Source organism: Pongo abelii, chromosome 13, assembly GCF_028885655.2.
Source record: "Pongo abelii isolate AG06213 chromosome 13, NHGRI_mPonAbe1-v2.0_pri, whole genome shotgun sequence".
NCBI classification, from domain to species: domain Eukaryota; kingdom Metazoa; phylum Chordata; class Mammalia; order Primates; family Hominidae; genus Pongo; species Pongo abelii.
In genome coordinates, this window is record NC_071998.2 from 73426854 (window position 1) to 73448705 (window position 21852).

Genomic DNA, 21852 nt, shown 5'->3' on the forward strand with positions numbered 1-21852 from the left:
GAAGATAGCCTTTTCTATGATCTTGTGAGCTAACCAATATGTTCTTCAAGAATAAGAAGTATACCTTCTTTGTTTTATTTTCTCTCCAGCAGTTCAAAGACTTCTCTTCCTAATCAGTGCTGTATAAATGTTTAGTTGGCCAAGTCAAGTTGTGGTCATTTACATAAATTTAATGTTTGAAATGACAAGTTGCTCACTTACTGCTCTCAAAGGACATTTAGGAATTTTTAAAAATCACCAACACACCTCATTAGAAGGTTAAAAAGAAAAATATTAAGGAATAAAACTTCTTCCTTTAAAGAAGGTATGTCACTTAGTAACATGGAAATTGTGAAAATAAAAAGATAATCATATATAATTATTGCAGATGTTGCAATAAACAGAATAATTGATCCCCAAAGTACAAATCCACAGAAACTCTGAATATGTTACCTTACTGTCAAAAGGGACGTTGCAGATGTAATTTAGGATCTTAAGATGGAAAGACTCTCCTGGATTATTCAGGCAATCTCAATTCAGTCACAAGGGTCCTTGTTAGGGAAAGAAGGAGGCAGGAGTGTCAGAGTCTAAGGAGATCTGAGGACAGAAGCTGAAACTGGAATGATGCCATGGCTGGAAGGGGCCATAAGCCAAGGATTGCAGGTGGCCTCTAGTAGCTGGTAAAGACAAGGAAGGGATTCTCCCCTAGAGCCTCTAGAAGGAAGGCCATTCTGTTGACACCTTGATTTTAGCTCATAAGACCCACTTTTGTATTTCTGGCCTTAGGAACTTGCATTGTTTTAGGTCATGAAGTTTGTGAGGACTCATTAGAGCAACAACAGGAAAGTAATACAGATCAAGCAGAAAAACAAGACCTATATAACAGACTAATTTTTTTGGCTTTTTGATAGATTAATGGATGAATTGTATATATGAATTGTGTATATATATATATACACACACACACACACACACACACACACACTATATATATATATATATACTATATATGATCTGGGCTCACTGCAGCCTCCACCTCCCTAGTTCATCCAGTCAGGATGTTCCCCATGCTGGCCTGCCACTACAGTACCATGATGTGAGTGATCCAACACCTGCCCTTCAAGTCTGCATTGCTCCTTTAGAGCTGGGTGCTGGGCGCAAGCATGGTCTGTGCTAAGTCTAGGTTACACACCTAAACCCCAGGTTCAGGAGACAGAGAGAGGCAGTGCTCTTTCCTTTCAGCTTTTCTAGTGATATGTAGAGTTCTGCTTCCCACTAATATTCACAGAGTGAGAGACTCCCCTTAAAGAAAAGGGTGTCCAGATGCCAGTTAAAAAAAAAAAAAGTGGCAAATGTCTACCACAGGGTCTGATCATCTGAGTCATCTAATTTCTTATTAATCAGTAAATTTAAAATATGGTGAAGACTCATTTGCCTATAGTTATTAAAAACCCAGGCAAGTGACATAAAAGTGTTTTAATAAAATGCAAATATATGTTACAGAAAGTTTTCCTTTTTTCTTTTTTTGTTTTTGTTTTCGAGACAGAGTCTCACTCTGTCACCCAGTCTGGAGTACAATGGCATGATCTCGACTCACTGCAAGGTTCCGCTAACTGCGAGGTTCAAGTGATTTTCCTGCCTCAGCCTCCCAAGTAGCTGTGATTACAGGCATCCACCACCACGCCTGGCTAATTTTTTGTATTTTTAGTAGAGACAGGGTTTCATCATGTTGGCCAGGCTGGTCTCGAACTCCTGACCTCAGGTGATCCACCCACCTCTGCCTCCCAAAGTGCTGGGATTACAGGTGTGAGCCACCATGCCCAGCCAAGAAAGTTTACAAATTGCATTCCATAGAACATTAGTCTTCCTCTTCCCTCCCTCCCTTCCTTTCTTCTTTCCTTCACTGTTTTCCTCATTTTTTCCTTTATTTCCTTATTTCCTGAGAATTTATTTCCTTTATTCCTTATTTCTTCCTAATTTTATTTCTTCCTAATTTCTTCCTTATTTCTTCCTAATTCCTGATTTTAGCTTCCTAAGAGTTTGTAAGAGACCCTCTGGGTGTATCAGTTGAAAACCGATGGGTTCGTTTTTGGAAACAGGGCGCACCAGAGATGGGCAACCTTGGAAGGCAAGTGTGAGGTGAGCACTGGACATCCACCAGCAACATAGGCAGGGAGAGTGTGCCACTTTGTGATTCTTTTATTCCTTTCTTTTCTTTCCCTTCTTCTCCTCCTCCCTTTCCTTTTTCCTCCCTCCCTTCCCTCCTTCCCTCCTTTCCCTCTTCCTTCCTTCCCTTCCAGTTCTCTTTTCTCTTTCTTTCTCTCCATGGCCAAACACTTTCTCTTGGGACAGATAAAACCAGAATGCAGCATCATGTAAAAAAGACTGCATTGACATACTTAAATTCCCAGGACCCTCGGTTCTTTAGGGATGCCTAATGGCTGGTATCATTGCTTACCAAAGTCTTGAGCTTGATGGAGCTTATGTTGAAAACTGAAGTTTATATTTTTAATTTTTATATTTCAATTCTATTTTTTTTTTTGAGATGTAGTTTCACTCTTTGTTGCCCAGGCTGGACAGCAGTGGCACTATCTCGGCTCACTGCAACCTCCGCCTCCCGGGTTCAAGTGATTCTCCTGTCTCAGCCTCCCAAGGAGCTGGGGTTACAGGCACCCACTACCATGCCTGGCTAATTCTTGTATTTTTAGTAGAGACGGGGTTTCACCATATTGGCCAGGCTGGTGTCAAACTCCTGACCTCAGGTGATCCACCTGCTTTGGTCTCCCAGAGTGCTGGGATTACAGGTGTGAGTCACTGTGCCTGGCCTCCAGAAACTTTTTGAAGTCCTCTCATACAGTGTAGGAGAGATCAGGTTTTTTGAGACTTTAAATATCTTGAAAATGTCATTATTATTCACATTTTATTAATATTTTGGCTGGGTGTAGAATTACAGGTTGGAAACAATTTTCCTTCAGAAATTGGAAGGCATTGCTTCACTGTCTTCTTGCTTTCTGTGTTTCTGTTGAGATCTATACAACCATTCTGATTCCTGTTTTCTAATTTGTTTTCCTTTTTTTTCTGGAAACTTGGAGAATATTTTTCTCCAGACATAGGGCTCTAATGACAGTATACTCTATTTCCATCCATTCTCCTGGGTTCTAGGTAGGCTGTTTCAATGTAACAACTCACACTCTTTAGTTCTGGATATTTTGTCTTGGATAATTTATGATTATGCCATCCTATTTTCTCCATTGTATCCTTCTGGAACAACTGTTTTTGGACATTGGACATCCTTCCTCTCCTGTCTTCTCTTTCTTTGTGCTCTTCTTTCTGCAAGACGCCCCAAATTTTTCTTCCAAAGTTTATTTAGTTGTTGTTGTTGTAACTTCTATCATGTTTTTAATTTCTAAAAGCTTATTTTAGCTCTAAGAATGTCCTTATTGGTAATACCTTGTTCTTGTTTCATGGCTGCAATAGTTACATCTATCTCTCTGAATACATTGATAGATTTTTTTTTTTCCTCTCTGCATACGTTCTGTTTCCCTGTGCTGATATTTTTCTGTTTTGTTTGTTTTGGTCTGCATTTTCCATGTTAAGAGGCTTTCCACAAATACCCAGCGATCCTTGGATTGCTCAGGGGAGCTAAAACCCTGATTTAAAGTTCTGAATGTGGGGAAGAACTTGTCAACTTTGAACTTTACTGTAGGGTGATCAGGGGAGCCATTTGTTGTAAACATACCTGATGTCAATATCTTTAGGGCTTTCTTCTTGTTAGGTCAGCCCTTCGGAGAAAAGTCTCTCAATCTCTGGAGGATAAAGGATCAGTGTTCTGAAAGCTGAGTGAGGAGTAGTATTAGCATTTAGCATTTGGCACTCAGAACAGATGATGTCATCAATTCCGCCAAATTTTGAACAGCACCAACACATTCGACTGCACCCAGTGGCATCCCTCACTCTAGAAGCCCTCTGTTTTTCTCACTCAAGAAAACACATCACCAAACTCTGCACAGGGTAATAATGGTGTAGCATGGGAGAATAATCTGTAAGAACAGAGCTGCTTCTCAGACTGCATTCACACCACTTTGCCTCACAGCACCATTTGAGTACCTACTTCTATCACTTCCTGAGTCTTCTGAGAAATCCCGGAGGTATATCTGAATTGTTCACAACTCTCCCCCAGGACTGACCTAGGATTCAGCTTTCTTGGGTCTGTTAACTTGGAACTCAATTATCTCAATATTCAATTATCCATCTGCTTTCCAGCTTCACAATTTTGATGGTATTGTCTTCTGTTCTTGTTGATAGATTTAAAAGTCCCTTTGACTCTATTATTAATGGGATTTTAGGGAGGAGAGAAATGATATGCTATGTCACCCTAGAAAGCATTCAATATTTCTGATTCTTAATCAAATTACCCTCAATCTTATGTACAGTTTGCTACTCTGTGGATGTTTTGCTGTTGGATTTGTATGTTTTAGTTTTGCTTTTACCTTTTCTTGCTTCCTCAGTCAGTGTCTATGGCTCTAAAAGGGCTAATTAAACCAGAGTGGTTTCCAGGCAGTAACAAGGCAGGAGGTGGGCTGAAACACATTCCTGCAAGGGCCATATTTTACTTGAGCTTCAATACTCCTGGTAGGCAAGAGTTGTGGCCACATGCATTCTTTTTCTTCTGTGACAGTTATCTCCCATGGTGTTAGCACCATACTCCCCTTGCTTGGAGCCTCGAGGGGAGTGTATCAGTAAACAGAGATTGGGGTGGAGTGAGGAGGACAAAGCAGGAGGACCCAGCCTCCCTTCCCACAGCGAGCTTCCAGGCTGAAGCAGACCTGAGCCAGAGGAGGGAGAAGACTTGGCACCACCAAGTTGGGCTTGGCATTTTGATTACTACATGGGAATTCTCATCTGAATATATATGTTTGCAACTTAAACATAGTATATGTTTTTAACCCAGAGCAAGGATCCTGACCATGAACCACCTCATTGGGTCTGTAGATAGAAATCCCTATTTCAATCTTAAATAATACAAAAAAAATTACACGTTTATTTTCACTAAACTCTAACTTAAACTTAACATTTGATTTAATATGAAAGTCTGGCAACTAAACCTTGGTAGTATTATCAGCACCTGTGAGTGTCACCAAGAGAAATCACAGATATTTATAGTTCACGTAAGTCTTGTAGATGTCTTGAAATACTGTTTACCTTCATCCCTAAGTCAAAATCATGGTGGTTTTAAGACCTATCACCAGATCTTGTAGTTTCATGTGCCATTAAAGCAGCAGTAATCCTGCTAGTATCACAAATTTCAAAAAGTATTTTGGAAACAGTTTTTCAATATCATTGGTTTTCTTTAAAATACTTTATTTTATTTTATTCATTCAAAAACATGATTCTGAGAGGTTCCTGGGCTTCAAAGAGGTCTGTGGCACAGTAATCTTAAAACCCCGATCTAGAGGAATCAGAAAAGTCATGAGCCTGCTGAAGTGCGCATCCATGGAGGAGAAAGTTTACCCCCCCCCACTCAATAAAGTGTAAAAGGAGGCTGGAATCACTGGACATGCCAGGCACACAAGAGAAGTGATCATGACAACCCAGTCTAAAAAAGTGCTGTGATGGGCACCAGGGCAGATATGCACAGAGGAGAGGATCTGGCTCAGACTTTGGGGTAGGACACAGCTGCTGGAAGTGATCTCTGAATTGAAGTGTGCAGGATGTACAGAAGTTGGGTAGGGAAACTCGAGTGGACAATGGTATTCCAAGCAGAAAGCAAAGCCTAAGTAAACGGCTGGAGGTGAGAGAGCATGGAGTGTCTAAGGAACAGTTTCCTATGCCCCACTGTAGACTTCAGGATGAAGAAATGTGGGAGGCAGAATGTGGATCTTCCTTTTGTTTACGAGTTTGATGTCAACCCCCAACAGAATGTAATCTCTTCGACAGTCTGTCTTATCCACTGTGTATCCCCACTGTCTAGAATAGTACTCAGGACACAGTGGGGCTCAGTAAATATTGACTGACTTGGTGAGTGAACAGGCAGGAACCAGATCACAGAGAGCCTTCGACATCATGTTAAGAAGATTTTAGATTTTATCTAAAGGGTAAAACAGCCATTTCTAAAATGATTGAGCAAGAAGAGATTTGTGGCAAATTAAATAACATAAATTTTACCCCTAAAATCAAACGGGAACTACTCATAAGACTCTCTTTGAAAAGGTAATTATCCAGCTCTCAAGTTCTACTCCATTGCCCAGCAATGGGAAAACGTGCAGGAAAACTTGGACTTATAAAGATATTCAGAAAGCCAAGATCCGAAGGACAATGAGGAACTCCGTAAATCTTAAGTCAAATGCTGTGAAATGTGGCTCATGAACTACCAGCCAGACAGATCACAAGTTAAAGGGACTTACAACTAAATTCCCACCTCTACAAAAAATTAGTATAAACTCACAAATAAATCTTACACGTGGATGCAAAAAAAAAATTGCAGATAAAAATAAAGAAAATGGTTATTCCTAGAATTTTGCATATGAAAATTTATCTTACCCTGTAATATCAAGTTGAAGTATTTTTATCTTTTTCTCCATTTTCAGCTATGGAAACATATTTTAATGCTGATATATGGAAAGAAAAGTTGTTCTTTTTATTTTAAATCTTGCAAAATGATATGCTTTCCTGGGGATTCATTCCCATCGTGTGGATTTGGGGATGTATCTATGGGCAATCTTTCTTTTTCAACAAGCTATTAGTCATATTATAAAGTTTGGTTTCCATTTAGTTAGAGAATTCCATTATCCCACTACCACTTTTGCTATCATTTAGATTCAAAATCCCAGTCAGGCTCCAATATTTTCCTCATTCCTTCCACTACTTGATCCTAGCAGCCATTAGTAAATGGAGATCTTACCCTACTCATGATTCCATTCACACTTTTCCATTCTAACTTTCAGACCCTTATTTCTCTCTCCTCAATTGTTTCCTCCTCTGTTAATCCACCCTACACAATAACCTATCCTATATGATACCCCAACTTTGTGTCCACTGAAACACCAAGAATGTACATGAAAGGTAGTCAATGAACTTATGTCAAAGAGAATCCTCTAAAATGTTCTATCCCCCATGTGACCTGGCATACTCTTGGAGTTCTGTTATTCATTGGTGGCCATACCCAGGGTCTTAAATAAGACCGATGGAGCCAATGGTGCTGCAAAATGTTTTGTTTTTTTAATTGAGGGCAATCAAAGTGTCAGGCATGATTCAAGCCCTTTACATACATTAACTCATTTAGTTCTCAGAACAACTCCACAAGAAAGGTACTGTTACCATTCTTATTTTACAAATAAAGAAGATGGGATACACAGAGGTTAAGTCTCTTTCTCATAGTTACCCTACTACATCTGAGGCCAGGTTCAAACCAGGCAGGCTGGCCTCAGAGCTCATACCCATGGACATTATACTGCCTCTTACTTATATTGTCCACCATCATCATGTATGTGTGTGTATGTGTGTCTATGTGTGTGTGTTGGTGGTGGGGGGTGTTGGCAGACACTCTTTGCAAAGCCTACCTTATTTAACCAGTTAATTCCTTGACCATCCATTCAACAATTAGGACAATTAAAGTATCAAGCACTGCATACAACAGAAGAGAGGTGGCAGTAGACAAAGTGGCTAAGGGCATGGGGCATCTGTCTATGTAATAAGTAAAAGGACAAGAAGAATGCTGACACATTTTAAAAGGTACTACAGGAGTGAGGGCAGGTAGCCTCAGCCTACTGGGGTGCATGGAAATGTGGGGATAGAAAGAAAGGGGTGAGAATCAGAGAAAAGGTCTAACTCCTCAGAGGACATGCGGATGGCCAGAACACTGACATTCTTCTACAGAGGCCTCACTATTCCTGGCTGTCCTGTCCCAAGCTGGTCTACCTGCTGCCCTGTTGGCCAGGATGACTTGTCTGCGCCACAGCACTGAATACCAGGTGTGCATTCTTCTCTCCCAACATTCAGCATGCCATGGCCAGAAAAGACAAATGTTTTATAGGTATGGTTTCAGGCAGACACATCCTAGAATTAAAATTACGTCAGGGATATCTGCAGTAAAGCTGAAGGAAACACTCAAAAGGCCAAAGGAAGCAAGCTTTATTGAATTTACAATGTAGAAAATATTTGTAGTTCCTTAGACATTTGCATTGCTATAAAAATTACACTTTATGGTATAATTATTAATGGTTTGAAGAGAAATAAACAGTATAAACGAAATATGGCCCACACAATGAAAATGTAAACCATATAAATCAAAATCATAAAACAATTATTCAATACTCAGAGGCCTACTTAATATATACATATGAAATTTCTTACACACACATACAATAAAAGCCCACAAAAACCATCACTCTGAAGCCGATCACTGTACAAATATGAAAATAAATCTTTATCTTTAACCTCAATTTTACCTTCAGCAGGAGGGTTGTGCAACTTGGGTTTATGCAGATCACATCAAGTATTAAATAATCAAATGTCACATATGTCATATAAAGCAGCAAGTGAAAAAAATAAATTATGAAAATGCATGGGCTAAAAGTTAACAGTGAAAAATATCTCCTTACCCAACATTATTTTCCACAATGAAATTAAAATATTTTACAATGTATCAGGATACATTTAAAAAAGGACTGTAGTATAACTGTGATTTTAAAATCTCTTAAAGAAAAACAGGGACAAGGTGAATAACTTCCATAGTAATACGCAAATGTATCAAGTTAAGCCTAAGATAAAAACGTTAAATATTTTTGTTCTTACTGAAAATGTGCTTTAAATTTGAGAACACCTTCATGAAATCAAAACGTTGGTAATAATCATGAATCTCCCAGCATTGCAGCATACAGAGCTTTAAGAAGCTTCTCTTTAAACATGATTGCTAACCAGAGCTCTAAGTCTTTAATTTGGATTATGTTACCAAAATATTTATCAGGGCTCAAATAGTTAAAGATGATTGGTTGACCATCAAAGGCACCGGTGTAATCTCATCAACGTGGGTATACTGACAGGACAATCCAGAGGTAAAGACTATGAAAATACTTCTGTATTATGGTATACTCTTTTACAGATTGTAAAACAAATATAAAGAGACACTTTGGAGAGAATAAATAAAGGCAACACAGTAACATATAAACTAACACAATTTTGTGCAACTGCACCAAAACCTAAACATGTGTCCCATATATCAGCATCTATATATATCAGATCCAATCTCATCAAAAGATGCCACTAAGACAAACAGCCATGGCAAAACGCAATGCCACATAAATAATAAACCCCTTATTTTGAAAAATTTCCCATATGCAAGACATTCTTTACGATCAGAAATGTAATCTTTTCTTTTTCTGGAACCAGGAAACAGGAATTCATGGTAGAGTTACTGAGGATAGATCCAACTTTCCAGCAAAAATATCAGATGTCTTCAATAGGGAGAAGGCATGTTTATAAAAGTTAAATGATGTTGTAGCTATTTATAATCTTTGCCTGTAACTATCTGGTCAATTCCCATTTTTTCAAAAAACTGACGCTTGCGGAATTTAAGGTTCTATCACAAACACCGTGAACAGAAAAAAGATTGCTACATGGAATTGTTTTGATTCAACAAAAATAAATGTTTTTAGCTTATATAATACAATAACTAACAGCTATTTTTTAAGTTCCTTCAGCAAGCTACTTGGGGCCTGGACCTAGATGAAGCAAGGTAAATTAGAATCTTTTGTTGTAGCCCCACCCTAGGCTCAGGTGTTGACTCCTTTGGCTCTTAGAGGCATCTCAGTGGGGAGGTCTGGGAAGCAATGCAGGTTCTGGAAGGAGAGTAGGCCCAACCAGGTCACTGGTGATGATGAGCCACTAGTCACATTAAACAAAGGACCCTGACTCACCTTTCCTAATGGTGATTCCTCTTTTAAGGACATTATTTCAAAACCATGCATAGTATTTCTTTCATTGATTATTACTTAAGGAAGTTAATGTTAGCAACTAGGGAGTTAGGGGACTTGCATTACATTAGAGGTTATGCTTCTAAACCATGGGAAGGTTTGAAATCAGCAGGCATACGAAAATGAAAATTTTGCAAAATGTTAAATCACTCTAAGTACTAGTATTTTTTTAGTGAGATAATTCACAACCATAAAATTCACCCTTTCAAAGTATACAATTCAGTGGTTCCTAGTATATTCAAACAGTTATACAACTATCACCACTATTCCAATTCCAGAACATTCTCATCATCGCCCAAAGAAACCACATACCCATTAGCAGTCACTCCCTGTCCTCCCTTTCTCAGCCCCTGGCAACCACTCCCTTAAGTGAAGAGTGCCAACTTTCCTGCGCATTGTGCTTTCAGTAGTATGTGGCTTTACATGTTTTCATTAGAATTTTTAACACCAAATTTAAGCAGTGAGCTTTGGAACTATTCTGAGATTATGAAATATCCTCTTTTATATACAACTGTTTTTGTCTCAAACATGTTTCTTTATACATAAAAAAATAGATATTTCTGTTTCCATTTTTTAATCAAATTCTGTCCTTATTTCAGAAGTGAGAAAAATCAATACTCCAATATTAAAAAGCAGGAATAACCATAGTTCTATTATTAACTGTGGGCCACCACACTCTCCTTCCTACTGCTTCCCACAGAATCTGAGGTGCCAAGGGCTGCAAGGCCTTTGAGGGCAAGCTGTGCATTTTACAGATGAAGAAACAGATCCGACACGGGCTTGTGACATGTCCAAGGTCACAAGGCCAGTTAACAGCAAAGCTAGGATGAGAATCCCTTCTTACTAGAACTTTAGTATCAAATATTTAAATGCTGACTTTGTGGGTAACCTAATTCAGCTACCACATGAATCTAAATTATGTCAGTTTCCTCTACAGCTTTGATCTGAGCATGTGATTTCTTTCTTTCTTTTTTTTTTTTTTTTTTACCATTTTAAAAACATTTACATGTTATCTTTTAAGACCTGTAAGGACATGACTAGTCTATTTAGCCAGAGGGCCCAAATCACTCACTGAGACAAAACAAAGAAGAGCCAAAGTTCCAGAGGGACCTGAGAGCAGGGTTCAGGTTTCCTGCACTGTAACTCTCCATAGGACAGTGTCAGTAGGATGTGCCACTCTGTTAAGAGCCAAATAAGTCACACAAATTCAGTATTCTGGAAATGAAGACTTCACAGGCCAAGGATGTTTGGGATTTAGCCATTACAACAATTCTTCATCTGTGGTGACTTTTTGGAATTGGTCCCGGTTAGATTGGTAATGGATCTGCTGTCATCCTTGTCAGTTCTCTTTTTCACTTCTCTGAGAGAGAGATAGAGAGAGACAGAGAGAGAGAGAGAGAGGATTACTGAGGTATAAAAACTAAGCCACAGATGGTTCTGTAGAAATAAAAATAGCCATGCTGAGTGTCTGCATGGCCTTCTAGACATTGTTTTAATGCTTTATAGGTCTTGACTTAATCTTCATAAGAACCATATAAATTTGCTGTGCCCCATTTTGTATGTGAGGAAATGAGGGCAAAAAGAGGTTAAGACAGTTCCCTTAGGTCACATGACTACAGAAGTGGGATTCAAACCACACAGGCTGGCTCCAGCACCTGTTTTCTGAGTACCAGGCCACACACACACACACACCCTTCTCCTCTCACTCTCTCCTGAGGTTTCAGGATGCTGCAGAACCTGCGATACACACAGCTTGCTCCTTAACACTCTGGAACCTGGTTTCCAGCTTCATGTAATGGTTGCTGAGCTTAACAAAAGCAATGGTGATTTTATAACCATCCTTTAATTGTACATGATCATGGAGGTAACAATGGATTTACCATCATCCCTTTCTGTCATCGTAAGCTTCTTCCAGTATTAACTGCTAGAGGCAAGACTCACGAAAAAATGTCTTACTCTCCAAGATCTTATGAAAACCCCCTAGGGAAGCATCCTTCCAGGTGTAGCCACTGGGGACGCTTGTGAAATATGAAGACCAGAAGTCTCACCTTAGACAAGCTGAATGGCTATCTCTGCGGGTGAGATGAGTGCCTCCCCAAGATGGCCCCAAATAATTCTGCCCTTCCTTGTCAGTGCCTGATGCCTCTCCCATCAAGAGGTGAAGGTTTGATTCCCTACCCTCTTGGTCAGAGCTGGTTCTCTACCTGCTTTGACCAATAGAATATAGAGGAAATGGTATTCTGTGGCTTCTAGGCCCAAGTGTTTATAACGCAGGGCTGCATCAATCTCTACCCCTTTTGAAGTCCAGGGTTCAAGGAGTCCAGGGTTCCTCAATGGAGAGAGGCCACCAGAGTGGCCCTGGGGACTGAGATGCCATGTGGAATGAAGCCACGAGAAGCACCCTGGTGGTTGACATCCAGCCCGAGCCACAGCCCCGGGGGCCATCTGACTGCAAACATAGGAGATACTCACGCAAAAGCAGTCGAGAAACTTTCCGGCTGACATCCAGCCACCTCTGCCAATTGTGAGAAATAAAAATTGGTTGTTGTTTTGGGCAACTAAGTTTTGGGATGGTTTATGATGAAGCACTTAACTGAAACTACTGGGAATCTGTGTGTCTCCAGCAGAGCCACACTGCTCAACAGAAATACAATGGGATCCATACATGTCAGTTTGAATTATTTAGTAGCCATATTTTTAAAAGGTAAAAAGAAATAGGTAAAATTAATTGTATTAATATATTTTATTTAACCCAGTGTAGCAAAAATATTGTCATTTCGGCATGTGGTCAATAAAAACACTATTAATGAGATAATGTGTAGAAGGCAGGCCTTCAAAATCCAGTCTATATTGAATGCATACAGCACATCTGAATTGGATTAGCCACATTGTGAGTGGCTAGTGGCTACCAAACTGGCCAGCTTAGCGGCAGAAGGTGCTGATAAATCCTACCTTTCGAAATCCACTGCACTGTGAATTGGAAAGAAGACATCTCAGCAGGGAAAAAAATAAACTCATTCTAGCTATAGGACAGCTGGTAAATGCAATATACATGTTTTTCATATTTGATATATACCCCAAACACACACACCCAACAGGAGATGGGTGAGTAGTACTATCCTCACCCCACAGATGAGGCAACAGAGACTCAGGAGAAGAAAGAGGAGACACAATTCAAACCCTAACACCCGGGAAGACTCATTTCAGGCTTCTGACCTCCAAAATTTTCAGATAATAAATTTGCGTTATTTAAGCCTCTACATCTGTGGGAGTTCGTCACAAGGACAACGGAAGAGTAACACAACTTCCAAATGCAAAATCTTGGTCATTCTGTCATTGAATAAATGCCCAACTTATGCCAGGCTCTGGGACCTTCAGCTAGTGAGCTTTAAGGGAGAGTCAGATGTCTAAATAAATAATTTCATGGTCCTGAGACAGCAGCTACCACAGATGCACTCTGTGCCCACAGATGTGTTGTGGGCTTCACGGAGATGGGGCTTCATAGAGACTTTTGACATCGGAGAGACCTTTTGAAAGAACAGAAAAGGAGATTCCAGATGCAGGGAACGGCATGCAGAAAGGCAGAGGCATAAGAGCTTGGCCTGATTGGATGAAGTTTGCTGTGTCTACAGATTATCATTCATTTGGGAAAAAGAGATAGAAATTCAACCAGAAAGGTAGTTGAGGTCAGGCTGTGTATTAGTTTGTTTTCACGCTGCTGATAAAAACACCCAAAAGTGGGAACGAAAAGAGGTTTAACTGGACTTAGAGTTCCACGTGGCTGGGGAGGCCTCAGAATCATGGAGGGAGGCAAAAGACACTTCTTACACGGTGGCAGCAAGAGAAAAATGAGAGAGAAGCAAAAGTGGAAACCGCTGATAATCCGATCAGAACTCATGAGACTTATTCACTATCACAAGAATAGCAGAGGAAAGATCGGCCCCCATGATTCAATTACCTCCCCCAGGGTCCTTCCCACAACGCATGGGAATTCTGAGAGATACAATTCAAGCTGAGATTTGGGTGGCGACACAGCCAAACCATCAGCATGTGATGGGCTATCAGCCACATGCTAAGGAGCTGGGACTCTGTGTTGTCAGTAAGACACCAATGTGGGGTTGGATGCAAGAAAGTAAATATTAACTGGATCTTTATTTATAAAGATTACCTGATTACACAGTAGAGGATGAACTGATATTGGAGAAACTCTGAGGCAGAAATTCTTGCGCTAGCCCAGGTAGGGAATTTTGAGGCCTGAACCAAAGCAGAAAAAGGGAGAAAGCGAGAAAAATGCATGGATTCAAAAGAGACTGAAAGACGACCTTCAGAAGCCACTGGAGGCAAGGGGTGAAGCAAGAGAGAAAAGGAATCAAGACTGACTCCAGGTGACTATTGTTTAATTATAATTTTGGTAGATTCCTGAGAAACGGAATACAGATTGAGGAACAAGTTTAAAGCCACATGAACACACTAGGATTTGGATATGCAGAGTCACCATGGCTATGGAGTTCCCAGTGGAGGGTTCACTCTATGCTTCTGGAATTTTAAAAAGAGGTGAGGGGTTAAAAATACAAAAACTGGAAGTTACCAGGTAGAGATGGTTCCAGAAGCTGTGTGGATGGAAGACATTAGGCAGACAGAGAGCAAAAAGAAAGAGAGGACAGTCAGAGACCCTGAGATTACCAACATTTAAGCAGCAAGCCAGTGATCCAGGTTGGTGGTGAAGAGTCCCCACATTGCCACTTACTAGGTGTGTCACTGAGCAAGCTGATTAAGTATTCTAATTTCCAATTTCCTCATGTGTAAAATGGGTACAATAACCATAGCATCTTCACTGCACAATTCACATCTCTCTCTTCTTGTAGATCCAATGGCCTCTATCAGCTACGTACCATATGGCTGCCTGGTCATATATTGTCATTTTCTTTTCTGTAATGTTAAATTGCAAGGCCAGTCTTTAAATCCCTTGATGTCTCTATTGAACGTAGCATGGGGCTATGCACATGCTAAGTGCCCATAATGCAGACATTATTGAACCTGAAAGCAAATATTAAGGGGGAAAATATATACCCACATTTTCATCTGGCCTTCAGCCAAAAATGCAGGCATGCTCCACTTTAAGGAAATTATAAAGATACAATTCCAAACATCTAAAACAGATTTAAGGCTGGGAAAATTACGGCTCGCCAAAATCTACCATACGCTTAATAACTGCAGTTTAAATGACTCAGTCTTATGGACAGATTTACACCCAATGGGCTCAGCTCTGATGCTGAACTGATACATCAGCCTAAGTTTTTTGTGTTTTTCTCCAATTTCAGGCAGTTGATAATTAAATGCCTCTTGAACTTGAATCTACTGCAAAATGTTTAAAGCCTGTGGTTCTGGTGATGGCAAATTTACTTACTAATGGGATAATGGTTATGAACGATGACCTATCAGCATTATATGGAAATTGCATTCCTAGGAGAAACTCTTCCTGGGATTGAAAGATTTTCTAAGAAAATGCAGAGTAGTTCAGGCTGTTAACCAAATATTTATGGCCTCCCTTTAAAAATAAATTGTTTCAGACAGTGCAAACCCATACCTTCTCCTAGTTTTATGACATTATATGATCTCACCCTATGAAATCTAAATTGAGAACATATATGTTTTGCATTATACATAAATTTCCCAAGGTTGTAAAACTTCAACAAATGGTAATTTTACCTGTGGAGACTATAACATTTCCATTTAAGGGTTGAGTACTTTGAGAAGCCAATCCGAAGGCTAAGTATAAAGCAATTAAAGTCTTCATATGTTTGCTTTATTTATAATTTTTATATTTAACACATCACTAACATCACTAGAAGCCCAAAGCCAGGCCATAATGCAATAACAATAAAACAAAAACCTCTATGATAAATGATTCGCAAGAAGCTTATCTGATTTCTTTATTTGTCTAAAGCTTTTTAAAATAACTATAACCTATCCATTATGCAGCTGAAATAACCTAGTTATCAAAATGCTTTTGCAAACCAGTTGTTTTAAGTAAACACACACAAGCTAGTGTCTAAGCTTCATTGTAAGCAGGGCCAAAATGTGGCTGACCCAACATGCCACACAGGAGCAGATGGGGAGAAAGGCACAGGAAACTTACAGCCTCTCCCATCTTTATGACATAATAAAGAGAATCGATTCTTCACCGGGGCACTTTGGAGCCATTTAACTTTAATATGACCCCATAAGACAACTGAGCATTAAACAGTGATTAAGATATTCAGTGGAGTACAGACTCTCATATACAGAGTCATAGACTCTTAGAATTAGAAAGGACCTTTGAGATCATTTCCTTTAGGCCCCTCCCTCATTTTACAGATTAGAGTTGCCAAAAGAAATACAGGGACTTGTTCAAGACCTCACAGCTATTTAGAAATAGATTTAAGAATGGACTTTGAGCCTCCTGAAACCATAATCCTCCAATATGCTGGGGAGCAGCCAGTAACCACATGCAAGGCTTGACCTGCTGCATCCGTTACTGCTGTGTGGGAGCAGCAATGCAGTGTTCTGCTGACCAAGGCTAAGGCATCCCAGGGATGCTCCAAAGACCTGCAGATCCTTCCCCGCCGCCATCTGCCCCAGCAACTATATCACTTCCATCCAGCAGTTCTCAGCAACATATGAATGAAACACCAACACAACCATTTGAAAAGTAAAAACCTGACAATTCAACAGTTATTTGATCTTTAGTGAAGTCAAATTCTGCATTTTACTGAACTCTCCCCTCTTTACTGAATGTAGCTTGTTTAGTCAAAATAGCTGGTTTCCCTGTGCACCCATAAGTGCGTGGAATCTGTTACTCAACCCGACAGATAAAAGTTTTACTCTGACTCTTTTTCCACAAATGTGATATTAGTCCATGATTCTCCTACTATTCACAGCCAAAAACAAACATACAAAAAAAAAACAACAAAAAAACCCATCTAATTTAGTTGAATGTATATGTGTTCAAATATTCACTTTTTTTTCTTTTAAAAGATGAAATGGTTTGGAGGTTTGTCCCCTCCAAATCTCATGTGGAAATCTGACCTTCAGTGTTAGAGGTGGGGCCTCATGGGAGGTATTGAATCAAGCGGGTGGCTCTCTCATGAATGGCATAGCTCCATCCCTTGGTGATGAGTGAGTTCTCGCTCTGAGTTCACAGGAGATCTGGTTGTTTAAAAGAGTGTAGCCCCTCCCCTCTCCTTGCTCCCTCGTCATGTGACACGCTGGCTCCCCTTCACCTTCCACCAGGAGTAAACGCTCCCTAAGATCTCACCAGAAGCCAAGCAGATGCCAGAGCTAAGTTTCCTGTAAAGACTGCAGAACCATGAGCCAATTAAACCTATTTTCTTTATAAATTGCAGTCTCGGGTATTCCTTTATAGAGATACACAAAATAGCCTAATGCAAAAGGAAAAAATGTGCTAGGTCACATTCAAGGTTAGCACTGTTTTTGCTTTAAACAAAAATGATTTCCAGTGTTGTAGGGGGAGGTGGCTCTCTCTCCTGGACTGATGTCAAAGAGGGAAATGTTCAAAGACTCTGAGTGTGAATACAGGGCATCTGCCAACCCTGCCACAAACTAATGCCAAGCAGGACTCCCAAAGTCCATTTCCTGATTCTCTTAAGTGAGGGCAACAGTTTATCCCGTGGCCCTAGTCCAAACATTCTATTAACAGAACTCTATTTTATTAAGCACTATAAATGCCAAGTCATTAATGTATATATATATGTGAGTATGTGTGCATATATATATATATAATATATATGTGTGTGTGTGTGTGTGTGTGTGTGTGTGTATGTGTGTATATATATTTTTTTAAATAGATACAAGGTCTCACTATGTTGCCCAGGCTAGTTTCAAACTCCTGGGTTCAAGTGATCCTCCTGCCTTGCCTCTCATAAAAATGATAAAAATAATCACTCAGGAATTAATGTCCATCAAGAATCTGTTTCCTCTTGGCCAGCAACTAACACATCCTCCTTTCTGCTAACTTTTCCTTCCTGGATCCAGCGGCCTCCATGTTGCTGAAACCAATGGGATCTGCTGGAGTTACAGGTGTGGGCCACTGCACCAGGCCCTAAGTCATTAATTGAAAAACAGCATTAAAGATATTGCAAAGTATTTTAACTATCAATGTTTACTAGCAGAAGAGGCCAATTATCATACTAAAATTAAGATTCTTATAAAACCTTACAAATAATCAGAAAAAGAATAACATGCCTAAAGTTATATTTTAACTTTGTCTGCAATTAAAGATGATTGCTCTGAAATTTGTAATGCACATTTTGACTTTTTTCCTTTTTTGATATTTAATCCCTCTAGGCCAGTAAAGAATAATCTTTTCATTTATAGCAGAAAACCAGGTAGGAGGGAAAAATCTAATGTAGAATGTTATTTCCTAAGAATTACTTCAAGGATTAAAACACATACATTTATATCCAAGTTCTTTAATTATGCCATTTTCATTCCATTGTACATCCAAAATGTTATTTATTATTAACACTATTGCTTTAGCTTAATAATTACCTGGGTAATAATTCTGACAAAGTGTTTTTAACTGGCATGACATACAATTTGCTTTGTTTCTTTCTCCCCTTTTGCCCGGGAAAACATCATAATAGACAGTTGTATTCATAATAGTCCCTTGTGTATAAAATCTGCTTCCTGGAAATGATTCATACACGTCAACTATTAGCTTTGTGGTGACATTTTTCAGAAATGTCAACGACACCTCAGATGCACCTCTTTTGTTTGGCAGGAAAGATATTTTGCCAGTGTTGACAGCAACGTTGCCAGTTTTTATAATATCCACATATTTATTTCTCCCGCCATGACTGACAGATAAGAGAGTGTTTTCCCGCATATATTCTATCTGCACATTATGGACAAGAAATGTGACATATGCAACAAGTGAAAATTCAACCCTACATCCATTTTCCCAAACTTTACCGAGTAAGGTGCAGAACAGCTTCCACTATGTTAGAACCATCTTTGGCACTTGTTTCACAAAATAACGCCCCATACGTCTGTAAAAAAGAAATACACACAATTAAATGAAGCCCTTCATTGAGTTTCCTGAAATTTTAGCTTTTAAAATCAGTAAAATAAAAATATGTTCCTACTGAGCATGCTAAGAGTAACTAATAGCTAAGAAACTGAATTCAGAGTTCCAGTACTTACAAAGAAAATGGTTTAAGCCTAGTTAATCCAGGAACAGTTCCTAGTTGGAGGACTTTTACTTTACATTTAAAAAATAGAATATTTCATGTTTTAAGGTTTTTATTTCCAACAGTCAAAACACATGCTACCAAATGTTCTTTATCAAATATTCCGAGACAGATAAAAATGAGTTCAAGGTAACCACTCAGGAATTAAATGTCCATCAAGAGTCTGTTTCCCCCTGGCCAGCAGCTAACACACCCTCCTTCCTGCTAACTTTTCCTTTCTGGATCCAGCAGCCTCCATGTTTGCTGAAACCAATGGACACATTCTAGTTCTCTAATATTCAACCTCCCAGCCATAGTGCATATGATATCATGTCACTCTCCTGCTTCAAACCTTTCAATGCCTCCTGTTTGTCTTTAGGTAATGTGAAAATGCTTTTCCATGGCCAATGAGGCCCAGCTTCACGTGGCCCCAGGCAAGCTCTGAGCTTCACCTCCCACCTCACTCATCCCCCCTCACTCACAGAGCTGCAGTTTCCCCGGCCTTCCTCTAATTCTCCAGTGTCCGCAAAGCCTTCCCACCTTGGGACCTTTGCACCTACTCTTCCCATCACCTAGGTTCCCTCCACCCTCCACCAGTCTGACACCTACCTACTTTTGGGATTTTTAGGTAATCCTTCCTTGTAGTTAAGATTCAGTCATTCCTAACCCTGAAAAGTTTGTATTAGGACTTCCCATCATAAACTTTCATAGCACTCTGCAATCCTCATGCACAGCAATTGCCACAATTATAATTGCTCAAGTTATTTTTGTGTGCCTGTCTGACTAGCTGGAGACATTTTCTCTTAATAAAGGAGAACTAAGTGTTGTGGGCCTAGGTGTGGGTTAAACAGTCCTGTGTGGGACAAGGGAAGGAGGTGACACTTGCTCTAGAACAGGGAGAATGAGAAAAGCCAGGAAACGGGGAAAAATGCCACAATGGGACCTTTACCCATAGGCCCACAAATCCATAGAAAATCTGCAAACATCACAAAGTAAATGCATTTCTTGTAGAAACCATCAGTGCTGGTGTTGACTTCTACATCCAGGATGATATGGGGTGAAACAGAGACGGCCTTTGAGGATGCAGGACTGTGGAGGTCAAGAGATGCATAAGGAAGCAAGCTTTGGGAACTCTGCAAAATCATGGAGAGGGAATGAAGCTGGCAGGCAGCCAAGAATAACTAGATCTCAAAGTATCTGTGTGAGACCGTGTCTAGCATGTGGATTTCATGAGTTTAACATCTGTCTCCCTCAGGTAGTAAACAATACGAGGGCAAGGACTGTTTGCTTTGTTCTCTGCTCTTGGCCCAACACATAATGAAGTGTTTGTTACATGGTGGATACCAATAAATATGGGTTGAATGAATCTCTTCTGCATTTCATTGCCTACTTTTGACATTTATCACATTTGGTTTGCAGTTCTAAATTTTAAAACAAGAACGATTATTCCAGCTTAAAATATTAAAACTGAAACTTCTTTTTGAAGTTCACATACGTATGCTACAGAGTAGTCCTTTCCTGGTGCTGACAACAGACAACACTATCAACATCAAATCAGACTGCTGCAATATGAATTTATTTGACCCAAAGTGCATCTGACTACTTGTACGGGTAAGACAGGTCATAACAGAGCCAGGCAGCATTCTGACATGATGACAGATGACACTGATGGGAGAATAAACACTGCCCATGACAACAATCTGAATAGGAATGAGTTTATTCCTGTATACAAATGCATACCCCAAAATGCATATGCATTTGTATATGGGAATGATTTTTTATATCAACTAAACACAAATCTTAGAGAAGAAGTCATCCAATTCCCTTCCACACAGGTGAGACACTGTACCTTCGTCTGCCTTTGGCATTATAACCCTCTGAAACCAAAGCCATCTTTTCAAAACAGGACACTATTTTCTTCCTTTACTTGGATTCCAGGACTAGAGAAGGTTTCTAGGAACTAGGCGAGAGGGAGGAGGAAGATGATGGGATTATTTGGGTTCCTTTTTGTCAATGATACTCAATGGGAGAAAATGATTATGGGATTGTTTGATTTTCCCAAGGGACTTAATCCTTGGCACAAAAGAGGTGGGAGTCATGGCAGTTCTGCCTGTGTTAAGGACAGATGCCTCAGATGGGGGAGGTTTGTCAAAGGACCTCTCAAGCAAAGGTAGACAAAAGTGAAAGGCCACCGACTTCAAAGCCATTCAACCCCTATGTTCTCTTCCAATTCGGAGGCATCCTCACTCTTACCATAGCCAGTTTCTCTCCAAAGTGCCCTGGGACACATTTTTGTCCCTCTGTAGCAGCAGTGTCACGAATGTCAGCCTTGTTTCCTACCAGCATGATGGGAACAGTCTCATGGGCTGCATCCTACCAGGAAGAAAAAAAAATGGGCACACATCAAACACTGGACACATTACGATGACCACAGAACAACCGCAACAGCAATTACCATTTTCCCCTTGCCCCCTTTGTGCCAAATCCTATATAGAGGATATCTTTAAACCTCAAAGTATCTCTAAAAACAGCCATACGTTTTCCCATTCACAGAAGAGAAAACTGAAATTCAGAGAGGTTAAATAAGAAAGTATAAGGGTCAGGGCCTGGGTCCAAACTAACTCCATAACCCTTGCCTCTATATAATGCCCCATCCTTAGGTTAATGAAAAG

The 21852-nt window shown here is 39.8% G+C and overlaps 1 protein-coding gene across 1 annotated transcript in view; it reads right to left on the bottom strand.

Annotated features, from left to right (window-relative positions):
• Positions 1–8098: 8098 nt before the first annotated feature.
• The window catches only part of RASEF (RAS and EF-hand domain containing), a 77698-nt gene continuing 63944 nt past the window's right edge, over positions 8099–21852 (bottom strand). Inside the window, exons 15-17 of the mRNA XM_002819899.6 lie at positions 21434–21553; positions 18924–19000; positions 8099–11310 (exon numbers count right to left, since the gene is read on the bottom strand). Of these exons, the coding sequence (XP_002819945.4) occupies positions 11205–11310; positions 18924–19000; positions 21434–21553 (303 nt within the window). The 3' untranslated portion in view covers positions 8099–11204. The remainder of the gene's footprint in view (positions 11311–18923; positions 19001–21433; positions 21554–21852) is intronic.